The 27306-nt window shown below is 43.9% G+C and overlaps 1 protein-coding gene across 1 annotated transcript in view; it reads right to left on the reverse strand.

Moving 5' to 3' along the window:
- KIF13A (kinesin family member 13A) overlaps positions 1 to 27306 on the reverse strand; it is a 183814-nt gene that overhangs the window by 75351 nt on the left and 81157 nt on the right. Inside the window, 6 exon segments of the mRNA XM_079147086.1 lie at positions 1125 to 1237; positions 1898 to 2032; positions 4854 to 4941; positions 7204 to 7384; positions 8563 to 8655; positions 23764 to 23824. Of these exon segments, the coding sequence (XP_079003212.1) occupies positions 1125 to 1237; positions 1898 to 2032; positions 4854 to 4941; positions 7204 to 7384; positions 8563 to 8655; positions 23764 to 23824 (671 nt within the window).

Consider the following 27306-nt stretch of genomic DNA (forward strand, 5'->3'; position numbering starts at 1 on the left):
AATAGCAAGACTTCAGTCTGGCCACAGGTCAGCGGTTGGTAGACTTTTCCCCAGTACTGATATTTAAACAGTATTAGCCTCACCAAGGGATTCAAAGCAGATTTTCAGAACAAGCCAAGTTGATTTAAGATGTGATTTGATTGACTGAGTTTTTGGTGCCAGGGACTGAAGCCAGAGACACTTAACCACTGAGTCACATCCCCAGAGCTGTTTATGTTTTGAGATAAGTTCTCACTAAGTTGTTTAGGGCCTTGCTAAATTGCTGAGGCTGGCTTTGAACTCGTGATCCTCCTGCCTCAACGAACTGCTGGGATTATAGGCATGCACCACCATAGCCGGCATCATGTCATTTATAAAACTGTGACCTGCATTTTACCCAAGACTGTTACAGACGTCCCTTGACTTAGGTAGGGACTAGGTCCCAATAGGCCCTAAACTGAAAACATGGTGAATCAAAAATGCATTTACTCCAGCCAAGGGCAGTGGTGCATACCTGTAATCCAGAGAGACGCAGGAGGCTGAGGCAGGAGGATTGCAAGTACAAGATCAGCCTCAGCAATTTAGTGAGACCCTTAGCAACTTAGTGAGACACTGTCTCATGAAAAATAAAAACAACTGGGGATGTGGCTCGGTGGTAGGTACAGTGCCCCTGGGTTCAATCCCTAGTACCAGAAAACAAAAACAAAAATGAAAATAAAATGCACCTGACACACCTCACCTGCCAGACACGCTAGCTCAGCACTGCAGCCATGGCGGAGTGTCAGTTATGTACCCCGACCCCACGCCCCACCATCAATGTGATCAAGTCACTGTGAGCTGTGGTTGCCATTGCCCAGAGTCCTGAGAAGATCAGGCCACATGTTGCTAGCTTAGCAAGCGATCCGAATTCAAACCCTCTAGCAGGTTGGAAAATGCCCAGCAGGGCATCGCCAGTGGAGATGATGGCGTGCACCCGCGTTTGTGCCTTTTGGGGGCATCTGTGTGCATCTTCCTAGGGGCAGGTGTTGGCTTTCTCTGTCCTAGTTTACTAAAGCCTGGAGCCACCTTGCTCGGGAGCCCTCTGACCCTTCCAACCCGACAAATCCAAGACAAGACCACCAGCGGCTGCCGGGCCGGCTGCCTACTTGTTGATGTTGCTGCCTTCCTTCAGACGCTCGCCCGCAGCGCCGGTCTTGGACACTCTTTCGCTGCCCGCCAGGTCCACCAGGCTGACCTTACTGACTTTCTCTCCCGAGTTCTAGCATGGGGAACAAGAGAGAAACAGCACGCGTTAACGCAGAGGCCACAGGGACAGCTGCGTACATGACCCAGGGCACCTGCACACTCTCCCCAAGTCCACCCAACAGGCTGCTCAAGATCTCGAGCAGTTCCACAGGGTTATCTGAACTAGCAATGAACTTCAGAGTCAAAATTCAAGTTGATGGGGAAATGTAGCTGGGTAGCTTTCACCCAGCCTTCCAAAATCTAGTGAGAAGCTGGAGATTTTACCTGCCATCAAGGAATTTCTGGGATATGAGGATTCCTGTACATCCGGGTCAAATCCCTCTTCTTCCTAAATGTGATCTACAGGCTAAATGTTATGGTTTTCACATTAACACCCCTCAATGTCTCTGAAGCAGACTGGCCCTATTTAGGGCAATTTTTGCATGAATGGATACACGTTAAAAACTATATAGGGATGTCCTCATGGTCTTTAGGGAGTTTACCCACAAAATCCAACTTAAAAAAAAGTGATGATATGAAAGGAAGCCCAAACTAATTAAATGCTTGAAGCAAAGCGGCTCGTTGAGTAAGCAGAAGAGCCCATAAAAACATTCTCAGCCACTGAATCCAACCAGCCACCCCTCCGGCAGACACCTGCGTCCTTCCCCGCCTCCAGGCTGCACCCAGGCCTCACCCCAGACTGCAGGTCGTAAAGCGTCTGTGTGATGACGATGTTGAACACGGCGTGGGAGCGGCTGCTCTCCTCGTTCATGTTGGTGGCGGCCACCGTTCGAGACTTATTCCCCTCGGACATCAAGGACTCGATATCCTAGAGGCGAAGCATCGGGGAAACGGCATGAGCAGAAGCCGAGGGCAGAGTCCTGCACCGTGGTGGCCCTTACCAGGGTCCCTCTGCGCCCCCCCAGGCCCTCCGCAGAAACCTCCGCCTTCCCCAGAACGTTCTAGGACATAGAGTGCTGCCCCATTCTTCTCTGCGTCCACCAGCGGTCTCTGTTTCCTGTTAAGACCCCAATTTCTCCTTTGCAAGTTCCAAGGAGAGCTACTATTCACTGAGTACCCCAGAAAGTCAGTAACTGTCGGTGCCTGACTTAGTCCTCAGCCTCCTGTGCTCCTCAGCCTGCTAGCGGCCCACTCCTGCTTCTCCCTGCCCCTCCAACCCAAGACTCTCCAAGGGCAGGGTCCCCTGCATCATCTCGGTGGCCTGCAGCTCCCGGAAACCACGACTTCTTAGAGAATGTTGTCTGAATGAACCTTAAGAAGCCAGCATTTTCCTGATTTTATACACAAAGAAGCTGAAGTTCATGGAGGTCAAATAACTTTCCCCACATGTCCTAAGACGCAAAGCCGGGATACACATCAAGGGCTCCTGGCTCTTATAGGTGACAGCCACACTGACAGGTCACACTGAGCTATGGCCGAGCATCTTGGTGAAGGTGCTGAATGAGCATCTTTTTTTTTTTTTCTGGTTCCTACCTCATGGGAATTACGTTTTGGTTTAATGGCAATTGCAAAACAGATATTCATTACATAATTGCACGATAGGTAATAACAAACTGACATATAAATAAGGTACATATTGATATGAGAGCAGTAAGGAAAGAGGCCTGATCTAGTGTGGAACACATTACTAGTGCTCACCCTACCCTGTCCTCCCTGCATGGGCCTTCCAGAGACTAATTTCCCAGCCATATGGAGTCATGTGATTGGTTTTAACCAATGAAAGGTGAGTATATATAAGCCATTCAAACATCTTGCCATGATTCTGCAGCCTCTTTTTTTTTTAATTTTTTTTTTATTTTTTAAAGGCTGCATTTTGATTCATTGTACACAAATGGAGTACAACATTTCGTTTCTATGGTCGTGCATGATGTAGATTGATACCATTTGTGTAATCATGCATGTACATAGGGTGATGTCTGTCTCATTCCACCATTTTTCATACTTCCTCCCCTTCCTCCCGCTCATTTCCCTTTATATAATCTAAAGTTTTTCCATTCTTCTCTCACCTCCACCCCCATTATGTATCATCATCCACTTATCAGGGAAAACATTTGCCTTTGGTTTTTTGGGATTGGCTTATTTAACTTAGCATGATATTCTTCAAGTCTATCCATTTATCTGCAAATGCCATAATATTATTCTTCTTTGTGGCTGAGTAATATTCCATTGTGTATATATACCACAGTTTCCTTATTCATCCATCTGTTGAAGGGCATCTAGGTTGGGTCCACAAACTAGCTATTTTGAATTGAGCTGCTATAAACGTTGATGTGGCTGTGTTACTGTAGTATGCTAATTTTTAAGTTCTTTGGGTATAAACGGAGGAGTGGAATAACTGGGACAAAAGGTGGGTTCATTCCAAGTTTTCTGAGGAATCTCCACACTGCTTTCCAGAGTGACTGCACCAATTTGCAACTCCACCAGCAATGTAAAAGTGTGCCTTTTCCCCACATCCACGCCACCATCTATTATTGTTTGTGTTCTTGATGATAGCCATTCTAATTGGAGTTAGATGAAATCTTAGAGTTGTTTTAATTTGCATTTCTCTAATTACTAGAGATGTTGAACACTTTTTCATATATTTATTAATTGCCTGAATGTCTTCTTCTGTAAAGTGTCTGTCCAGTTCCTTGGCTCATTTATTGATTGGGTTCTTTGTATTTTTGGTGTAAAGTTTTGTAAGTTCTTCATAAATTTTGGAGATGAGTGCTCTATCTGGAGTGTGTGTGGAAAAGATTTTCTCCCACTCTAGGCTCTCTTTTCACAATATTGATTGTTTGCTGAGAACAAGCTTTTTAGTGTGACTCCATCCCATTTATTGACTCTTGTGAATAAGCATTTTCGCATCAGGGAAGTTCCTGCTCATTTCAGAATCTCACTGTGTTCAAAGGGATGACTGTGCCCTCTTTCCAGCCTGAGAGACAGCTTACCTGTCTTCCTTCAGAGAGCGAGGGTCAGCAGCTCACAGGTTAATCTCAGTCGTACCAAGACGGAAGTGACAGCGGGTCAGCCACAGCCCTCTGATAGCACACTAGGTATAGGGATCCATTCATTCACTCATTCATTCATTCGCTCATTGGTTCATTCATTCACACATTCAGTCACTCATTCGCTCATCCATTCATTTGTATTCTTAAGCAAAGTTTGTGTAATGGTATTTTCAAAGCAACGATTAGAGAAATAAGGACAGACTACTGAGTTCAGGTATAAAAGTCAAGAAGCAGGAAAGGGCAAGCAGGTCAGTCAATGAGGGAATGAGTCAGAAAAACAGAGGAGCCACAAGTAAAAGGTGGTAGAAACCAAGCCAAGAGACCCTCCCAACAAGATGGGACTGAGTGACCACCAAGTACAGCTGAGACTGCTGGGTCCGTCTGGAAGGACCTCCCTAGGTACCGCAGCGTGGTACTAGTGGACCTCAGGTTGCTGGGCCTGGGGCTGCACTGTGAGACCCTGGCCGCGCGGCAGTCAGAGGAGTATGACCAGCTGCGTCTGCCCTCTGAGGGTGCTGGGCTGTGTTTCTGGGGCCACGAAGGGTAGCACTGCGCAGTAAGGATCCGTGTGAAAACATACTCAACCTCCCCTCACTCACTGCCAGTTTTGTTATGACATTTTTGAGAAATGACACTTACCTCAAAACTAGTGACAGCCAGTTGAGATAAACCATCTACATATGGTCCCAATACTTTATGTTCTCGAACTTTAAGAGACTGTCTACTCCTGCAGAAGGGAAAAAAAGGAATGAAAGAATCAGACGAACCTTGGAAGCTTTTTCTTCCCAAGTACTCAGAAACTAAGATTGCAATTTCAAAGGACTTTATTTTAATGATTAAAAAAAAAGGTATCCTAAAAGCTACTTTATTTGGATTAGTGGAATAGCATTCCATATGAGGAATGTCTTTTATGCTCTGATTTCTATTTAAAGTAACATTATTTTAAAAATTCTATTTCTAGTCCTAAATTAAACAGCCAGCACACAGAACTTGTTAGGCTACCTTGTTTCAGTAGATGAACTTCAGTTTCACATGAGGGAAAACAAGAACAAAACAAAACAAAAACAAAGAAAAGGTGAAGCAAAGAACACTCCAGGTCAAATCTAATCTTACAGCTATTTCCACAGTCTCAAAAAACAGCTTGAAATTCTTTAACAAATATTGACAATGCTAGACTGTTTTTAACCTCAGTTCATTTTAGCAAATCGCATTGGTTTGTGCTGCTTCTATGCTAGTAATTTTACACCGAAAGTGAGATTACAGTACACAGATTAAAGGCACTGATATTTATCCCATATTTAAAACTGGGGAAGATCTATGGGTTTTTTTGCATCTTTAAATGACAGCTGTGGTTAGGGACCCTTTTGAAGAACTTATCAACAGATGATTGAGATTCAAAGCAAAGCTATATCCGTTTTGACTATATTTTGGATGTTATCTTTTTCATGAGATTGGATATTAATCATCTTTCATATTAAGATCAAAGGTTGTACTTGGGTGCACTGGCATATACCTGTAATCCCAGCAACCTGAGAGGCTGAGGCAGGAGGATCATAAATTTGAGGCCACGTTCAGCAACTTAACTAGGCCCTAAGCAACTGCCTCAAAATGAAAAATAAAAAAGAGGGCCAAGGATGTAGAACCCAGTGCCCCTGGTACTAAAAAAAATAGTCAATGGTTGGCCTCATTTCAAGTGTGAAAAGAAAGGAATTAAGATTACCGACTGCTCCCATGATCTTGGCATTGCTCCCTAAACACTTTTCTGCTCTCCCATTTAATCTCACATTATCCTACACAGTAGGTTGGTTGGTTGGTTTGTTTTTGAAGCTTGGGGGATAGAACTCAGGGCCTTGAACATGCTAGGCAAGCAGTCTACAATTAAGCTACATTCCCAGCCCCTGGTAGGTTTTACTACATTTAAGGATGAAGAATTCGACGTGACAAAGAACAATTCTGCTGAACTGGACAGATCCCAGTGCCTGACCTTACTTACTGTGATGCTCATGATCCAGCACTGTGGTTCCTGTGTACAACCAGAGACTCTGCAATGCTGTTCAGTAGCACAGTACTGGAGACTGAACCCAGGGGTGCTCTACCACTGAGCTATATCCTCTGCCCTTTTTATTTTGAGACAGTCTCATTAGGTTAACCAGGTTGGCCTCAGCCTCCTTAGTAGCTAGGATAACAGTCATTTGCCACTGTGCCTGGCCTAACATCTGGGGTCTTTATACACATCTGGAGGGAGCATGATTTGGTATAGCAACTTTGGGAAACAGTTTGCACTATTTAATGAAGGTGAAGACTCAGTATCTTGTGAATTCCACCTGCTCTAAACCCCTGTGTACCAGGAGACCCCTATAAGAATGCCCCAAAGTAGCACCTGTAATGATAAAAAGTAGAAATCACACAAGTGACCGGGGAAGAGAGAAATTATGGTATAATCATACAATAGAATACTAAACAGCAGTGAAAAGTAATGCATGGGACAAATCGCTGTGTATACTGGGCGGCAAATCACCACAGAACATGTGTACCATGATGTTGTTCACAGAAAGTAAAAACTTGTACCGAATTACATACAAATGCTCAGTAAGAAGAGGATGACAGACACGAAGCCTCTGATAACAGTTACCCTGGGGAGGGGGAGGGAATGGAATGGGATCCAAGACAGACATAGGAGGTGGTGCTTTCCAGTATAAATGGAATGACCAATGTGTCCATAGTACCAGCTTCCATGAATAGCTCAGGATGTCAAAATACAATACCAACAGCACACACATCATTTTAAATGGCATATCTGAGCAACTCTCTATGAATACAGGATTAACTAAATGCAAACTAGGCATACCAATATACAGGTATCATGAAGCCGCTGAATTACTCGGTTGAATGAACTAACTCCAGAGTAGCGACCAAGGGCTGTGCATCTTCTGAAATCATTTAAAATAATTACTCGTACTTGCAAACTGAATTTCAATGACTGACTTACCCCTTGGGGTCTAAAAGATCCCGAACTTTCTCGTTATAAATTTCCATGTAGGAAACTTCGACTTTAAAAGTATGTGACTCATTTTGCTCCAGGGAGATTCTTTTAAATAACGCACAGCACAGCCTTGGAATGAGACCCAGCTGCTCCGCATGGCCCATCATGGAGAAGGACTTTCCCGAACCTGGAGAAGAAGGAGAAGAAGGGAGGAAGGCAGCAGAGGAGGCAACAAGAACCCTGTGACCCACAAGTCGTCAGCATATTCCAGCTACCGTCACATAGAAGAGGGTCCACTTGATCGTCAAAGGCAGACCCTGGGTGTCACAGTTGCTGTTCTTGCCATCACGCCTACACCTGAGCCTGCCTCTCATTGTGAAATCTAGAGGGCTACCTGTTAGAGGTGAATGTTACAAATGCAACTGCTATAAAGACACAGGGAGCTAGACATGATGGTGCACCCCTGCAATCCCAGCAGCTTGGGAGGCTGAGGCAGGAGGATCACAAGTTCAAGGCCAGCCTCAGCAACTCAGCGAGACCCTGTCTCTAAATAAAGTATAAAAAGTGGCTGGGGATGTGGCTTGGTGATAAGCATCCCTGGGTCAAATCCCTGGTATTAAAAAAAAAAAGTATAGTAAATTTCCACCTATACGTTAAGTAACAGGAGCAGTACTTTCCTGTTATACATATCAGACACTATATTAGATACCTGCTGTCATTGAATTCTCCTAGTTATCATGAGATGTGAGATCCTGCCCTGATGATTTGTTCATTTATTCCCATCTCTAACTGAAAACGTCAGAGCTTAGAGTTCACTGCCCGGCTACTAGCATGTCCTGCTTTGTCTGTTGGATCACTGCTCCACAGCCCCGGCTCCATACTCCAGTGCCAACTTTGTATCCAAGACTCTGCGAGGTTTTCTATAGTTTTCACTAAAACATTTATATCAAGAAACTGATCATTATTTTTCCAGATCGAATACAAGTTAACACTATAATTTAGGAAAATGACACTTAATGGTTTCATACTAGTTTTGCTCATTAACACTGAAATTACTCCATTACCAGATCTGCTGTACCTTCAAAAAGAGGTTACTTTTGATCCTTGGATTCAGCTAACACCCATAAAGTCAAAGCATTTTTCTGTTGCTTCTCAAACTTTTTTTTTTTTTTTTTTCCAGTTTTAAGTTTAAAAAAACAAAACACATATTTAGGGCTGGGGAGGTAGCTCAATGGTAGAACTTGTGTTTAGCATACCTGAGGTCCTGGGTTTAATCCCCAGCATCACCCAAAAAACCCCAAAACAAAACAAAACAAAAAAACCCCACACATTTAATATCATTGACTAATAAAAGCAACTTCCTACCTGTTTGTCCATATGCAAATATACAAGCATTATACCCCTGAAAGGCTTTTTCAAGAATTCCTTCCCCAAGGCACTTGAAAACCACTTCTTGACCTAGAAAACAAGACACACAAAAATTAAAATAAGGACGCTTTTTCCTGAGGATCGTGTTTATACTAACACTCTCTTGGCCGCCTCCCCCATGTTAAATGTGTGCCAAATGCCAAAGACGTGCAGGGCTGAGTATTAAAGAGACCAATCTGTGCAGTTTCTTCCTTTCCACCCGCAACACAGTGTCTCCCCAAGCAGGCCTTGATCTCTGGGATCCAGGGATCCTCCTGCCTCAGTGTCCCCAGCTGCTGGGATCACAGCTGGTACTACTGCACCCAACTTGTCATTTTATTTTTGCTTCTAAACTAGAGCTCACTGCCTGGAGAAACGTACAAGGATAGTTGTTTCTCTCTTCGGCGTTTCTCTAGGCATTACTATTTCTTTTCCACTGTAAGTGGGAAAGAAGAAAGCACCCTTCAAACATGGCTGTTTCTTCTTAGGACTCGGCATCTAAGACATCATGAAGGGTGACCTGCCTTGTCTCACCGTCTGGATTCAGAACTTCCAACGATGTCTCACACTCCGTAAACCCCATGGCACTAAGTGTGGTGCTGCTAACTGCTCGCTGCCAGCGGAACTCCGTACTGTGTTCCCACGGGGGCTCGAGGACAGTTCTCTCATCTGGGGGACAGTGTTACGTGCTATACCACGGTACAGTGAAGGTGTGACAGGTTGCTTAAACTCGTAGGGGAACATTTACCACCCCTTGAACAGGCTACTTGATAACCTCCATTCCCATCAGTAAGAGAATTAGAATTACACTCCTTCCTCTGTGCTCCCAGCTGCTTGGAAGAGTCACTTTGAAGCACCTGCAGAAACCACAGGCTCAGTCCCTGTTCCCTCCACTGGAATGTGAGTCCCTGATGCCAGAGACTATAATCTCTTTATCTTTGTAATCCTAATTTCTAATACAAAATGCTTAGTAAATGTTGGTCGAAGGAGTCAGGTTAATCGTTTTATCCTGCACGACATTTGGAAATCCTTTTATGTTAGAAGATAACGTAACGTACCAATAAACTTTTGGTTATATACTTTTCTTTTACGCAAGGGTGAACCTGAATTTAATGTTCCCTTTTACTATGATATATCATGATTGCAAAATGAACTCTTGAAATGTGTCAACATGAAATGAGTTAATATTTTTAAATGCTATGTGGGCAAAAGAATATATATATATTTTTTCCTTTGGGTTCTGGGGATTGAATCCAGGGTGTTTAACCTTTGAGTCACATCCCAGTCCTTGGTTTTTGGTATTTTAAATTTAGAGATAGGGTCTCACTAAGTTGCTGAGGCTGGCTCGAACTTGTGATCCTCTGGCCTCTGCCTCCCAAGTTACTAGGATTACAGGCCTGCACCATCATGCCTAGTCTGGCCCAGCAATATATTAAGTGGGTGTAATCCTAAGAGCCTTTTGTAAGCACACAGTGGATTGTGAAGATAGTCCCAAGATACGTGAATGCTCTAAGAATCAGGTACTGTCCACATTATTATCTACCACATATACACCTTAGAAATAGCTTTTATGCTATAGTCAAATACAAGAAAGTCTTGTGTTCACAGAAAAAATATCTGATCGCTGTGGTATATAAATTTTATTTTGTGTGTATGTGTGTGTGTGTGGTACTGGGGATTGGACCCAGAAGTGCATTACCACTGTTACATCCCAAATCCTTTTTATTTTTTTCTATTTTGAGACAGGGTCTTGCTAACTTGCTGAGGTTGACCTCAAACTTGTAATCCTCCCGTCTCAGCCTCCTGAGTCGCTTGGATTACAGGTGTGCACCACCACAACTGGTTGATGCATGATCTTTCATACACATCAGTATTTCTTCTCCTGTTTTCTCAAAGAAACTTCCCTATTCAACATGTATTCCCAAGCCTGATGCCAAAAGGCAGGCTTTACACTGGAGATGAGCTCTGTTTCAGAGATGATCCAAAATTAAATTCAGCCTGGGCTTGGGCTCCTTAGAATTGCCTGTGGTCCTCAGCCAGACCTAGCTGCCACCCCAACATGTTCCAAAGGCCAGGCTTTCCTGGCACAAGTGGCCGAGTGGAGCAGGCCTGTTTGATCCTCCATACCGATCAACCAGTCACCAGGAAGGAGTGAGGTCAGGGTGGGACAAGGCTAGGTCAAACATCCTGACCACAATTCATGACCTCAGTCCTCACCATGTAGGCTCTGGAAAAGCAAGAGTGCAGAGGGGCACTGTGGCCGAGATTTTATCACGGCTTCATGGAGCCTGTTGTTGTTCACCAATCATGGACTTCCATCTGTCTATTTCCTATCAGGCAGGAAACAGTCATTAACCAATCAAGAGTTTCTATCTATTCCCACAGCAGGTAGGAAATGTAACATTTCTGATTTCAGCTCCTGATGTTACAAGTGGACTGGAATTAGGAACGATTATTTTCTTTACATTCTTTCAGAAGTAAACGATAATATGCCTTTTTCCTTGTAAGGAATGGCCCTTTAAACTGAGATTATTAGTTGGAAAAATCAAGAAAATCAAACAAACCAGGACGTGTATGCTAAAACTACATGAAAAATAAATGATCAGAGAATTCCCCGGCATGAATAAAAACGAGAGAATATATTTCAACTTACCCTATGTCCAAATTAATTCAAATACTAAGAAGAATGTGAGCTGACCTATTTAACCTGGATTTATGCTACTATTAATCAGGCAGAGAATTTAACTTTTATCCACTAGACACTGGAAAATGCACTTGTCATATTTTATAGCATCAAATCTGCACAATACCCAGTAGGGCAGGTATAAATCATGACTAGGGCTCTGAAAGGTTAAGTCACTTGCCCAGGGTCTCGCTGCTAGTGAGTGGCCAGCCTGGTTGGCCTGTTCGATGCGGCCATGAGCAGTAACGCTGAGGGGTACTGGGCACTGGGCATTCCCATCCTGTCCCCAAGGTACATTTTACAGACTGCTAGAACTTATCATACCATACCATATCGTGTGTGTGTGTGTGTGTGTGTGTGTGTGTGTGTGTGTTGGTGCCTCAACCACTGGGCTGTGCGATCTTAAACACAGGGGCTGTGGAGTATTTCCAGAGTGCATGGAATACAACAGGGGTTCATATTTTCTGGATTATCCTTGTATTGACCCTATGGTTCTCAGACTAATGCATTTTTAATTAAGGGCCCCTTTTGTCATTACTGATGATTAAGTCATCAAAAGCCTGCTCTTTGAATTTAAAGAGGAATACTTAATTAGAGTGGTTTACACTTTGGTCAAAGCATGAACTTCCAGTGAGCCCCAAAGGACTAGAGCAGGCCTTTGTCAGTAAGCCAGTGCAGTGTGAGGAGAGGGGTCAACCTAATGTGCACAGGCTACTGGACAATTCTGATTAAAGAAATTACAGACCACGCTACTTGATGCACACAGTCACCTCTTAGGCATTATATCAATAAATTTATGTGACAAATAAATGAGTCTCTGACTTCTACTGAATACACACACAGACTCACACATATATATATATACATATGTATATATACATACACACATATCATTTCAGAAAACAGTCATTGTTTTAGTTATAGTTATATTTGACTGATAGGAATATAATTCAGATTTATCATATTCAGTAAAGTTTTATTGATAACTGGGAAAGGAAAAAAATTGGAGAAAAATGGCATATTAAAAAGAAAATAGAAAATTAGCCAGGTACAGCGGCAAACTCCTACAATCCCAGTGACTTAGGAGGCCAAGGCAGGAGGATCACAAGTTCAAGGCCAGCCTGGGCAAGTTGTAAGACCCTGTTTCAAAATAAAAAAAATTAAAGGGCCTGGGGGCACAGCACAATGGTAAAAGTGTCCCTGGTTTGAATCTTCAATAAAAGAAAGAAAGAGGGAGGGAGGGACGGAGGGACGGACACATAGTTGAAGTAACACAAGGCACAATTTATAAAAAGATAAAATGTAAAAACTATTATGAAGTTCATATATTCTTTACGAATCTAAGTGAGATTGGATTGTAGAAAGACTGGAATACACTCTATTACTATGACAACATGTGTTAAGGAAATTTATTCTTTTAAGACAAGACTTGGTCAGCGTTTTCCCTTCTCAGCATCTTAAACAGCTGACCAGCTGTCCGTTACATGGACACCCGCTATAACCAATTCCTTGCCTTTCATTTTTCTGAAACATTCATCTGTACACGTTCACCCCTGTGCCCCTTCCTGTTGGCTGGACCATGCAGAGCCCAACACATCAAGCTGCTGGGAGCTTCAGGCAACGCACAGTGTCTTTTCTCAGCAGCCGGACAGCCCAGCCTGTGATCACTCTTAGTTTTGACCAAGTCAATAGGGAAAAAAGTCCCTTGTTCTGTTAAATTAATTTTCCTTTATTATTCCTTGCTCATTTGTATTTAACCTTTAGTAAATGGGCTACCTGAGCCCTGTGTTTGTCTTAATTAGTTGGTGTAGTCACTGCTTTTCTTATTTTAAAATGTTAATCATACATTAATGAGATCAACCTTTGGTCTGTCACCCATGTTGCTAATATTTACCCGTGACTGTCACTTACCTTTCAGTCTTACATCACTCTCTGTCATACAAAAGCGTCTGGTCTTTCAGAGACAAATCTTTCCCCTTTTCCTTTATGAATTTTGCTCCTGGTACGTGTTATGCCTCCAAATACTTTTCCAAGCCCAAATTATACAGAAGATTCACCTACATTTTCTCCTAGTTCTGTTGTTTTTGGTTTTTGTATTTTCAATCCTAAGCTCTTCCTCTTCCCAGCTAAGTCACCTTGGCAAGTTCTCTTTCTTCATTCGTAAGGCAGGAGCAATAGCTGTCCCTTCCTGGTGGCTGGGATGCTTTACCTGAACTGTAGTGAGGCAGCACAGGTAAAGGGCTTCCTCAGTGCTGACCAGGGAAGTCTAGAACACACTAAGTGGTCATTTGTTATTATATCATCTGTTAGGTCTCCAGCTATCAAAATTCTGGTGCAAAGAAGGAAGTCATCATCGAAATACCTTGCCTTTAGACAGTTCCTCCACCTTTGCAAGAATTCTGTGACAAGATCCAATTTCAAAGATAAGGGGGGAAAAAAAAAAGACCTCTGTTTTTAGAAACTTTCTCCCCAGTACCAGGGATGAAACCCAGGGCCTTGTCCTTTTATACCCCTGAGCTACACCCCCAGCCCTTTTTTTATTTTTATTTTTTATTTTGAGACAGGGTCTCACTAAGTTGCCCAGGCTGGTCCTAAACTCGTGATCCTCCTGCCTCAGCCTCCTGAGTAGCTGGAATTACAGGCGTGTGCCACCGCACCTGGCCTAAGGAAGGTTTTTGAAAGTCATGACCATGGCAACTCGTAGACACAAGGGTGAGATGGGAGAGGCAAGCGCAGAGGCTGGTGTGTGTGCACAAGTGTGTCAGCATGTGTGTGCGTGTGTGTGCATAAGTGTGCCTGGTGATAATGAGAAGAAAACGAGTATACTGCTATCTGTCCAGGGCATGCTAATGCACACTGCCCAGTAGAGGAAAAAGATCTTCTGTTCTTTTGTGACATTAAAAGGAAAGTTAAAGGCAGAGGGAAGGGACAGTTTAATAAATTGGTGGGTGGGACAGATTCCACCAGTGCCATTGCTCTCCCAGCGTGGGGTGGCTGTGGCTATATGAACCCCTGGCTGGAGTCATACTTAGCCAATTCCTTCTGGTGACCCTCTGGGCACCCATGTTATAAAAAGAACAGCTACGAAGACGCCAAACTCTCAACCAAATCCTTAAAATGTTCTGTAGACTCATGATACAGCCTCTGCCCTCCTCACAACCTGCTGTCTGCAAAATAGCATGGCCACACTTCAGTCTGCCACAGGATGCAGGAAGGATCAAAGACCCCTATGTGGTCTCTTAAGGACTCCGGGTTATCCAACAGAATGAAGGCTTTTTAACATTTTGATTTGTTGCTTCTATTTTAAAAGCCCCCTTTCTCAACATAAGAAAAGATGACTTGCCCATTGCTATTCGAACCTCAGTTTACAAGAAAAGCGGCTGTTCACACTGGGTGGTGGGAATCAGAGTTCAAAGAGTGCGTGGGTGGGTCCCATAAAAGATGCAATATTCCCACCCTAAATGTTTCTCAACTACAGTTTACACTCAGCATGAAGTACTGTTTGTCTCAGGGAAAGCCCACAGGGAACGTTTAGAAGTCCTGTGGGAAGCAGGAGGATCTATGAGTATTTGTCCTTACCCCAGACAAACCAGGCAAAGCCACCACACTATCAAACCCAAGAGGCCTGTGGCTTTTCAGTTAGGACCAATGCCAGAGAGGAGGTGGCCACTCTACAGACATGAGCTCCAAGCCTGGCATGGTGAATTCACAGGGCGAGCCTGACCTCATTGCTAATAACCATGACTATAATGCCAATTTCCTCTGGGGTTTATGATCAGACATCCTATAACCATGTGGGCAAGTCTCAAAACGCAGACATGCCCAAAGACACCATAACACAGTGTCAGAACAGTCAAGAGAGCGCCCGCATGGAATTCCCACAAGTGAGATCGCAGACCTGAGTCACCCAACCCTGAATCACATATGACACAGGGCTGTGAAGACATAACACCCTTGGGTCTCCACACTTGCACCCAATCTCCCCTCCGGGAGCAACGGCAATGGACTCGAAGCTGCGAGGCCGTGTCCTGGGAGCTGGGTAACCAAGGCGATTCTCCCTGCACAGTCAGGCCCCAAGGGCAGGGCGGTGAGGAATCAGACGAAGGGGAAGCACACCTGCCGTTCACATGCCTAATGTCTGATGACTGAAGAGGCGAGGCCAGGACACCGAGGGCTGTGTCCTAGGAAGCGGGAGAAGGAAGTGGGTGGTTGTCCCCTGTGTGGCTGGTGGTCTACACTGGATGCAGCACGGCTGGATAAGCACCAAGCAGAGCGTGCACTGGCTAGACCTGACCTCTGCACAGAAGGTTTCCGTTCGTCTAGGTCACCGCAGGAAGAGGAGCTAAGATTTGAACACTGCTGTTGTTTGGATTTCCAGGTCCCCGAGGTCCATGTGTTCAAGGCTTGATCCCAGGCTGGTGCTACTGGGAGGTGGCAGATTCTAGCAGGGCAGGCCCAGTGGGAAGTCCTGAGCTCACTGGGGGGACTGTGGGACCCCAGGCTCCACCTCCTCAACACCTGCAGTGAAGCGCTGCCTCACTATAGCTCCAGGGCAATGGGGCCAATCCATCCTGACCTGGAGCCTTTAGAACTGTAAGCCAAATAAACCTTTTCTCTTAGAAGCCAATTATCCCAGGTATTTTGCTACAGTGATAGAAAGCTGACTAATACAAACACAATTGATAATTTTATCCCCATTTTCCTTCTTTTCTCCATTTCTTTTCTCTTTGGAATGAGAAGAGAAAAAGAAAATGACTGGGCTCAATATCTGTGATTCAGAAATCCTGGGCCTACTCCTTTGTGAAGGTGTTTTTCCACTTCTAAACCAGGCTGACAGCCACAGAGATTTTGATGAGTCTGGATTTGGCAGGTGGCCCAGCTCCAAACCCAAGCACCTGGACAGTGCAAGACCAGACAGGTTCTGCACACACACTTCAAGGGGTGATGAGTGCTTGGCTTGGATTAGGCTGATATAAATTCCTTTCGCAGAAACCTTTGGCGTGTGGAAGTGTAGCTCTCAAAAATTCATACATATGACTTCGGACCAGGGTTATGTTAAATGCCCCTGACCCGCAGAATCCAGATAAAGAAATGAAGGCATTCAGGCTTGGCTTGGGGATGCAGGACTTAACTTTTAATCAAGTACAGAGTGTGCCTTGAAGGGGCCTGGTCACAGGAACTTGGAGATGGGACCGCCGGTGTGGAGGTAAATCATGGGGACGTTTTCCATGGGGGTTCCCAAGAGCTATCAGCACGGCAGTCCCTGGAGGTCTCACTGGCAGCCGGGCATGGTGTCTCCTCCCCAGGGCAGCCCTGGGGCTGGTAAGAGCACAGCTGATGTTCTGCTGCTGCATAAGGTGCTGGCTCCCAAGAAGGGGGTCACCGCTGCCCTGGCCCGGATGCCAAGGACAAAAGAAGAAAACAGAGCCTCCTGGCCCAAGAAGAGGTCTAGAGCTCACGGTGGAGCCGGGTCGGGGCTTCCCCATACGGCGCTGCGGACAGCCATCACTCCTCATCCCTGGGCCCAGGAGAGAATCCTGTCTCTCCCTGGTGAGGCCGTGTGGTGTACAGTCCTCTCAGCACTCGGGGGGGGAGGTGAGAACAAAGCCCAACCCAAATGCAGCACGCAGGACTCCAGAGAGCTTGCCCCAGGAGGGAGAATGTTGTCTTGGCTCGGTTCCACGTGGGAACACTCCACGGGGACCTCCTCCACGCGGCCTCTCTCTGGTGAGAGAGGAGAGAGCAGGACCTGGGAGGGGGTGGAATCCATGAACTTCACTAGCATACGACAAAGTCACTGCCAAACCCACCGGTGCCGCTGCCTCTGGCTCTCACAGGCAGCAGAGCCTCTCTGAACCTCAGTTTCATCATTAATAAAATGGGGACAACAGTAGTTCTTGGCTAATTGGTTTCTTTGATGGTGATATTATATCCTGGGATTAGCACAGGCTGGGACTCTATTTCATATTGTTGTTACTGTTATCTGCTCTTCCAAATGCATTGAATTAACTTCAGGGATGTCTCTGGGTGCCAACAAATAGTCTAAGGAAAGTGAAAGAAGGCAGGGCTGTGTAGGCTAAAACACAGGAGTGGAGGTGAGAACACCACAGAAACATGTCCATGTCACAAAAATATCAGATGTGTTTATTATACACACACACACACTCTTAAAAAAAGTTAATGAGGTTAGATCAGCTCACTTATTTTGGACGAGAAAATAATTATTTTTCTTGGTACTGGAGACTGAACCCAGGGTGCTTTCCTTGAAGCTGCATCCCCAGCCCTTTTTATTTTGAGACAGAGTCTCACTGAGGCTGCCCTTGAACTTGTGATTCTCCTGCTTCAGCCTCCCAAGTTGCTGGGACTACAGGTGTGCCCCACCACAACCTGCTGAGTTATGTTTTTATGAAGGGTCAGTTGAGTTTTCTCCCAAACTGGTTTATGTCCATTGAACTCTGTAATTATAAAATTCAATTAACAAGTGCCAAAAGGGTTGCTGACTCTAAGAAAACTTAGTTGGATGCTTAGAAACAACTTGATAAAGGTGAGTCACAGAAAGAATTGTCGAATCAGGCATGGGCGAGACACTTTATAACAGCCTGTAAAAGAGCCAGGTGTGGTGGTGCACGCTTATGATCCCAGAAACTTGAGGGGCTGAGGAAGGAGGTTCACCAGCTGGAGACCAGCCTGGGCAATTTCATGAGACCCTGTCTAAAATAAAAAACAGAAGGGGTAGGGATGTGGCTTATGGTAGAGCACCCCTGGGTTCAATCCAAAGTACTGGGGGGTGGCAGGAAGACTGTGAAAGAAAAAGAAAAATCTAGAAGGATTCTATATTCAGATTTCTTTCACAAATGTCTTTTAGGTTGGTGCATATCATTTATAAATAATCCTTCTTTTAATAATGTTCAAACAGCCAACTATTAAATTGTGGTTTAAACTGAATAGCTGACAATTATCAAATGTCTCCTCCATGCAGAGCCCTTGCTGAGCACCTCAAACACACTCTCTTTCTATCTGTCCTTGTCAGACTTCTAACAAGGAGGTGCTGGTTTTGCTGCCCCTGCCACTCAGCCGGGAAGTGCCAATGCCAAGATGTGAGCCCAGGACACCGACGTCAGTGCCTCTGCACTTGGTCCTAGAACCCAGGACCAACCCATATGATCTAGCAAATTGAGACTGTGAACACCACTGAAACATCAGTTCCATTTTGACTTTGGTGGTTTTAGAGGTCAACTCTGATGTACATACGTTTGGTCTCCTTGCCAGTCTTGCTTTGGTTAAGCAACAGGAAACACATCATTTCACCTCTGAGCATAGACAGTCCCCACGACGGGGTGGGAGAACACGTGGCTGCTTTCTCCACAGCCCAGCCCTGAGCTGGGAGGTGCTCATCATCCTCCCCAGCCGAAAGCAACGTGAGCGCAATAAGAATCAGATTGTGGTCTTTCTCCTAAGTCGCAGGGTATTAACAATGCCTGGAAACACATGGCTTCAGTAAATCCCAGCCCCGTGCCATATGGCAAGAATTGTTACGTAATTTCTAAGTCAACAGTTGAGACTCTCTGGGGCCAGAGAATGTTCACATCCACACTGACCCCAGATAGGCCTTTAGACGGGTTTTTGTATCTGGGATGAGGATTTATAGAAAACCAGGAAGGAAATGAAAACTGAGGTCACTAGAGCTCACTGTCATCTACCAATGAGGCACATTTTAGGAGCTATTTTTTAAACGTATTGACTGGTTGTCCAGAATGTCTTCAATGCAATTAGCTGTGATCAACATATTTACAAAAAGTCCTTGGGTTTATTAGCACTGACTATCACACAACTTGACTATCTCCCATGTGGCTCTCCCCACGTGCCCAGGCACAAGTGAGGATGTGGGTTGTGGTGAAAAGTTCCGCAGGCTGTCAGTCCAAGCACAAGCAATCCTGCTTCAGGCCCAGGACTACCTGCTAGTCAAACACCTTCAGACTACCTTGTCACAGGGCATACGGGAAGAGATAATGCATTGAAAACGCCTCCAAGCATGATTCCATGCAAGGCAAATGGCTTAACAAAAAAGGCTTTATTTGCTTCTGGGAAGTATGCCTGTACAGCTGTAGAGTCTGCATAAAATGACCCCCTCCCCCCCTTTTTTGGTACTGTGGATTGAACCCAGGAGCACTATACCACTGAGCTATGTCCCCAACCCTTTTAATTTTGTGACAATCTTTCTACATTGCTGAGGCTGGCCTTGAATTTATGATCCTCCTGCCTCAGTCTCCCAGGCCACTGGGATTACAGGCATGCACCCAGTTCTTCCGAGCTGGAAGGGACTCAGATTCTACCAGGCCATGTCTTCTCTGATCATAGATGAAGAAAGAGACCCACAAAGGTTATCTTGCCCAAAGTCTCGCAGCTTGTGGTAAAACTAGGCCTCATAAATCCCAGTATAACACACTTTCTTTCCAAAGTACGGATTCTACTACTACCCTGATTACAGTCACAACGAGACAATGATAAAGATGGTACTACACATTAAGGGAGGGCCACCATGCTCCAGATACTGCCTTATTACCCCTAGTTACCACGTGGGGAAGCAGACACCCCACAAGAGGCCTTCACTGACAGAGGGTGGTGGGGCCGGCCTGGGTCCACACAGCCTGGTGTCATAAGCCCACTTTCTTCAGCCACTCTAACCCCAGCACTGGAACACCATTCCATGGAGAAGGGAATTGTGTGCTTCTACATGGAAAAGCCTGGAGCTCTTCATAAACAGCAAAGCACAATTAAGAATGTGGTGTTTTCACACACCACACGAACATCAAGAGCCCTGGCTCCCCCTGCCCCTCCCTGTCCATTCACTCATCCGTCTCCCTCCCCGAGTACCCCCTCCCCAGTTTAAAGAGCTGCTTTGAGAGGCCCATTCAGTATCAATGATGCCATTATTCACGGAGCCTGACAAATGGGTTGGTTTCCGGAAATGTGTGCTTCCCCCTCTCCGTTTCCTCTATTTCCCACCAGAGAATGAGTGCTTCTATCTTAATGTTTCTATTCACTGTCAAAAACTGCAATTATTTTTTAAGTGAGGAAGAAAGGAAATCAAATTAGTATGAAGCCCAATCAATTAACCTACCAGTAATGCATTTACTAGACAGATTATTTATAATGGATAAAAACTTGAGAGACAAGCAAACAAGAATTTCACTTTTTTTTTTTTTGGCTAAGGAGTCAAGTGTCTATAATAATGGGGGTACCTAAAGAATAAAAAAATTTACCCCCAAATATTACTTTATGAGCCAAGAGACCCTATTTCAGGTTTCATGGAAACATAATATTGATAAGATCATGCAGTTAAACATTTAGCACACTTTAAGCTATCAGTCTATTAAAAATTATTTTTATCTTTTGGAATATTCCCAAATATACTATTTGTTATAAGCACTACAGAAATCTCTGAAGTTCCACCACTGAATTTTATTAGCTGTACGTAATGAAGTTACATCTGGTTAAAAAAAAAATCATCCTCTATGCCAGGACATGCACACACCGCAGCAAGCTGAAAAGGCCTCTGTGTGTACTCATGGAAGACGTGAGTCCGGCGGTACAGAAAAGAGGAAAACAATCCTCCCGAAGCATTATTCTAACCGCCTGGCTCCAACAGCCCGTGTTTTTGACCTTATCAGTACAGTCTTCTTAGTTTAGCTTCTAGGACCTCCTGTTATCTGGCCTCAGTCAACACGTATACATACGTCTCCCACGGCATCCCCCCAAGAGGCACCTTCTGCTAAGCCCATTTTTGCATCTTTCCTTATGGAAAAGTCAAATGAAGTATCATTTATGGGTACCGCCCACTAACCAGCAAATAAAGCTACCTAGTTAGCCATTACCACAACCATATGACAGAGGTGTGGTCGCTTTCATTTTACAGAACAGAAATTGTAGGTCCAAGAAATTAATTGTGCAAGAGAACCAAGGCAGTCCTGAGATGCAAACCCAGGTCTGACCTCAAAGTCCCCGTGCCTGCCTTGATACCATGTTACCTCCTCACCCAGGTGCCCTCTGCATCCCCCTTTGACTAAGCTTTATGCTTCACTTTTCCTTTCTGGTTGATGAGTAAAAACTGTACGTACTTATGGCGTGCAACATGATATTTTGATATACCCATGTGGTATTTCACCACATGATTTTTGCAGATTTTTATGTCAATTTTTTTTGTGCAAAAAAGGGAGGAGTGACCATTAGGTAAAGCATTTTCAAAAGAGAAAAATCATGCCAGTATTACTTAAAAATCACAGACGTCATTTCTTACTGCGCTGTCTTTGGTGCAAGATTAGGATGCACGGACATCAATGACGTCAATACGGTGACAACGAAGTAGAGAACATCCTGCAATCAGGCTCCCATCCTATGGCATCAGACACTTCTCCGTCTTCTCCCTCAGCTTAGCCTCTAGGTTCAGTTTCAGTCCTGTTTCTATGATGGTTTCTCTGTAAACTTCGGCCTGTCCAGATTTAGCCTCTCCTTGGATTTTCAACTGTACTTAAAACCTATAAAATTTAGAGTTTCAATACTATCTCAAAATATTGTTTGATAGGTATTTCTTTTGCTTCCAAATTTATTTTTAGACTTGTTGGGGGCTTTCTGGGCTGCAAGCACAGTAGGGACTTCATGAACACGTCAGGGACTATCCTGAGATGCTCTGGCTTCCTGGTGTACATACCAGAGAAGCCAACAACAGAGGCCAGGCTGAGGCACAGACGGGGTGGTGGGAAGCCACCAACCAGAGGGTGGGAGGGCAGGCAGGTCCTATACAATAAAGAACCTTCAGTGTAGCCCAAGGAGTAGAGAGTACAGTCCAAGGTGATGAGGGTCCCTGGAAAGCATTTGGGGACTGCACGAGAAAAGCTCCTGCCGAGGAGGAGGTACCTGGCTGCATCATGAATATCAACTGAACAGGGTGAGAAACTGGGCACCGCTTGGCCATAGCATTTGTCCCTGTTTGTCTCTGCAGCTGTAGGAAATGTTATACTTCTGTCGATTTAAATCTAAAAGCACACATCCAGAACAAAAATACATACAGTGCTACCAGTCAGGATGACAGATTCCACGCTCTGTAGAATCGATTATCTAAAGTCCCAAAAGAATGATTAAAAAAAAAAAGACAATTACAACCAACCTTAAGAACTAGTTATTCGTTTTAATAAAATACATTGCTGAAGTTGCAGGAATAATGTTCGGAAAGGCTAATTTTACCCAGTGTGAGCACCTGGAGCATTCCTCATTCATGATGATTAACATTTTTTAAAATTTATTTTTATTGTACACAAATGGGATACATATTGTTTCTCTGTTTGTATCATGATGATTAATATTTGAAAAGATTATATGTCAAATAATTTCTCAACAAGTTTACATTAGGTGGCAAAGAAAAAAATAATGATAAACAAAAAAGTCAACTTTCCACAAGCAAGGAACTTCCTCTTACCTCCAATTATTTTAAACCCTACATTTCCCTGGGTTTTGTTGTTTTTTTCTTTCTTTTTTTTTTTTTTTTTTTTTTTTTAACTAAATGAGAAAGGAACTCAACTGATGCTCTTATGAGTAGAAATCAGAGGAAACACTCGCTGAGATGAAGTACCTAGCTCAAGAGATCCGCTGTGCAACCTGGTGACTACAGTCAATTACAATGTATCATATCCTTGATAATCACTCAGTTAATTTTAAGCATTCTCATCAGGAGAAATAAGTATGTGAGATAATCGAAATCACCTCAATTTAGCCGTTCCTCACTATATATATTTCAAAATATCATGTTGTACACGATATATATGTGCAACCTTTGTCAATTAAAAAAATAAATAAAATACTTAGGGACACAATCAGAAGGGAAGGAACTGATGACTTGCTACACTAAGACAAACGCTTCCCTCCTGAACTAAAGCAACTGTGACTGATGCCTAGCAGGCAGATTCACTGGGGTCATATGCTATGCAACAGAACAGCAGCCGCGAGTGCCCCATGGAACAAGGGCGAACCCATCAATGGCAGAACGCTGTGAACATGGGGTTGGGGTTGAGCATTTCCCTGAGCGTGGAATTCTGTTCACCGGACCACTGCATCACTCAGGATCTGAGGGGGTCCCAGGAATCAACAGCATCATGCTTTGCCCATACACGCAGAGCAGGGGTTGGTCAGCGATGAGGAAACCCGTCATTGAGGACCCCAGGTGGCTCCCCATCATCCCAAGTCCTGAAGATAACACTGCCCCTTTATAGGACAAGAAGTGGATGCTTACATCCAAGGCTGCTCGGCAAATTCGGGGCAGAGAGCCAGGGTTTGAAACCGGATCTCACTGCCTTCTGCACCTGTGTGCTAGAATTTGCAAGAGTGGGTGTGAATCATGGGGGAAAACAAAATTCCAGAATAATTAGAGAAAACAGACCTGAAGGAAGAAGAGGCCAGAGGACCGGGTGAAAGAGCCAACTTACCGGCATATTTTGAGGTGTTAGATTCATCCATGGACCAAAAGCAATAATCAAAGGCAAATACCTGAGTGGGAGAAAAAAATATCACACTTGAAAATTAACTCCTTATGAGTAAATCTGGCTGCAAATGATGATGATGATGATGATGATAATGATACACTATTGAAGATGAGCAGATGCCCACTGCATCTCCTGAACACCACCAGCAAGTGTGGTGCTGCTGAACACAGAGCTCTTCCCGTAGGGGAGTAGTGTGCGAACCACTGCATGTCCCTAACCCAGACACCTTAGCCAGGTTTTTGTAAAAATAATATATTTTAGTAACAAAACAAAACTTCTAATGACTCTCTCTCCCAAGTCCACAGTTCCAGTGTCTGCTGAAACCTTCCAGCTGGATCTCAAGTAACACTATGATGATCAGCTTTCATTGAACCAATTTGTTCTCCTTAGTGAAGCTGAAAACTCCCCAGATCCCCCATCCTGGACCCCTTTTCCCTCTTCTTTCAAAATGTTATCTCCAGCCAAAGATTGCTAGTAAATCAATAATTCACCTTTGCATGTATACTGAATGCCTACTATATCCCCAGGTAATCTGATGCCACCATTTCCACTGTGTGCCACCATGATTATTGGTGCTCAGAGCACAGTTGTGGTACTGTGTGTTCCAAGGAATGGTAGCTTTCTGGGACAGTCCATGAGAAAAAGCATTAAAAAGTTGGAAATGGTATACGAGTCAGTACTGTTCTTAATGTTAACAACTCTGAAAAGTTCACCAGTAAAGACATCCATTTGATTGGCTGTTCTGATTTCCCTGATTTAATTTTGGTGAAAATACCCTTTTTTTGGGGAAACATCCATTAGATGCCTTGAAACTAGTGCTTCTCAGTATGGTTCTTATGAGGGCAGGAGCCATATTTAAGTGGTCTTTGACGTCTGCACTGTTCACACTAGTTGCTTTAGAATTACTACTTATTTAATGATTAATGGCACCAAAACTTTGCAAGGAAGCAAAGTTTTCGACAGCATGTCTTCGACAGCTGTCTTCGACAGCATGAAAGACGAAGTCTCATCATTTCCCACTCCACCTACTTTATTTTCATGCTTTTACAACTGACTTTGTTATAAAACTGCACCCAATTTACATCATTGACCCCAGATTCAAATTCAATTTTCATACTTAGACAAACATTCACTCTGGCCTTACAATAACCAAGTTCAAATGAACAGTATGAAACAACTGTTTGGCCCACAGACTGTGGAACATTTACTGCATTCCAGGCTTTTCTACTGACTCAAGGGACCACCCAGGCACAGCCCAACCAATCTTCCTGCCCCGGGGGGTGGGACTGAGCTTCAACATTTCTCCCAGGGGATGCAGATCTCTCTTCCAGAAAAGTAGTTTCCACAACCTCCCTTGAATGGCACCTTATGATAACTGTCATTCCAGGGCTTTTTCCTGTCCCTTTGACCCAAGCCAACTCCCCTTACTTTACTTAAATGGTCAATGGGAGCTAGTTTCCAATATTTAAGTATCTTTATACTGTTGCTCTCTGGAATCTCAATGAATTTATTTAGTAGTTGCAGAGGAGGAGACTAACCATCCGGGTGCACTGGTGCATACCTGTAAACCCAGCAACTGGGGAGGCAGGAAGATTACAAGTTCAAGGTCAACCTGGGAAACCTATCAAGACCCCTTGTACACAGGGGTGGGGGATAATCATTTATTTCCCATATAAGTTTTCATGCCTGCCTACCTCAATCTTTTTGGTCGTGGTATTAGGGATTGAACCCAGAAGCACACTATCACTGAGCGACATCCCAGCATTATTATTTTTTACTTTGAGACAGAACCACTCCAAATTGCCCAGGCTAGCCTCAAACTTGAGACCCTCCAAGCACCAGCCTCAAGAGCCGCTGGGATTACAGGTGTGCAGCACTATACTGGGCTCAATGACTATCTGGCATACTGAAGATTAGATAGCTATGGATTTTTGTTTGCAGTGAGGTTACTTAAAATGAGATGAAATCTGCCCCAAATTCTGAGGGTCTATCTGTAAGAATCATTCCGAATTCTGTGACAATTTCCATTTTTCTAATAGTTGACTGATAAAGTTGCTTTTGCTAATAAAAAGATGAAAAGAAAATTTCCTTTTTAAGCATGTGCCCCCTAAAATTCAGACAAATATCAAAATCCCACAAAGGACCCCAAAGCACTAGAAGGCAACTCTTCTTTGTGGGCCAAATATCAGGCTCTCTGGTTGAGTATGTCTTGAATTTCAAAATCCCTGAAAACAGGCATTTTAGACTGGCAGCCCCTCAAACCAGTTAAGTAATATAGGTTATTATTTCAGTAAATGTTAATGAGAAAGAAAGCTGAAGCACAGAGATGTGAGTGGCTTCCCTCACACTCAAAGTAAATGATTAGAAAAATGCTTATTTTTTTCTTTACTCTTCGGCTAGAAGTGATTGCTGACCCCCACTTCCATATGGGACCTGGGACCTGGGACAGCACTTTGTAGCTCCCGTGGTGCTCACGCACACAGGGTCCCTTTTATGCCTCGGCTCTTCTGTGTGGGTCCCAGTCTAAAGACGAGCTACTTGAGGACCCGTGTGCCTCACAGTGCCTGGCTTGGTCCTGTCCAGCACAGTTGCCATATACATTGTTTCAACTCACCATGCACAAAAGAGCACGGAATGGATGTGAGAACCTATAAATAAGCCCAAGTTCAAGAAGTGGGGCGCACTTTAGGGGTTTCACTACTTTCAGACATAAGTTTTGGGGGATCTGGGTTCCTTCGAAGGTCAAACATGGATTCGGTCACCAGATTAGCACTGGGGTCCCCTCTGGCACCAGCGTGCCTTGGTTCCGGTGGATAAACAAGTATGCCCCATCATTTACAGTTTGTACTCTGCACACAAATTACAACAGTTGACTGTCACTAGAAAAATTATTTGTTATGGTTGATACTAGGGCAATTTTAAAGATGTTTTAAAAGACTTCTTTGTCTTAGACAGTCTGATCATTTCCTTGCAATCTTGTCAGTACTACAATAAATTATTCACAAACTATTATCCTTCTTTTCATGGCCAAAATTTAATTAGAATTGAATGACACATGAACTGTTACACAAGGAGACATGATTTTCTCAGGTCTTACAGTAGTTTCGGTTTTCTAATACGAAATCCATTGACATTTCAAAAGACATAAAATCAGTTTCTTAAGAGTTATTCCTTTTTTGTTCACTTTAAACAAAAAAAAAAAAAAATTTAAGTCACCACATTAGAGAAATATGTTATTTTAAGACTACATCCCCTTTCATTAGAATTCCTGAATATCTATTTAATTATTCATTAGAAAGTCACTAGCATCTTGACTGGCAAGTGAGAGATGGAGGATTTCTTAATGGATGCAACTAAGAAAAAAAAAATCAAACTGAAAACCAAGTCTAAATTTCATCATTCATTGCTGCTGACCCACATTGCAAGAATACTTTCTGTAAAGGCCTTCACACCTTTTCAACTCACAAAAGAGCCAGAGGTACAGCT

This window comes from Sciurus vulgaris (genome assembly GCF_902686455.1).
Source record: "Sciurus vulgaris genome assembly, chromosome: 7".
Lineage (NCBI taxonomy): Eukaryota > Metazoa > Chordata > Mammalia > Rodentia > Sciuridae > Sciurus > Sciurus vulgaris.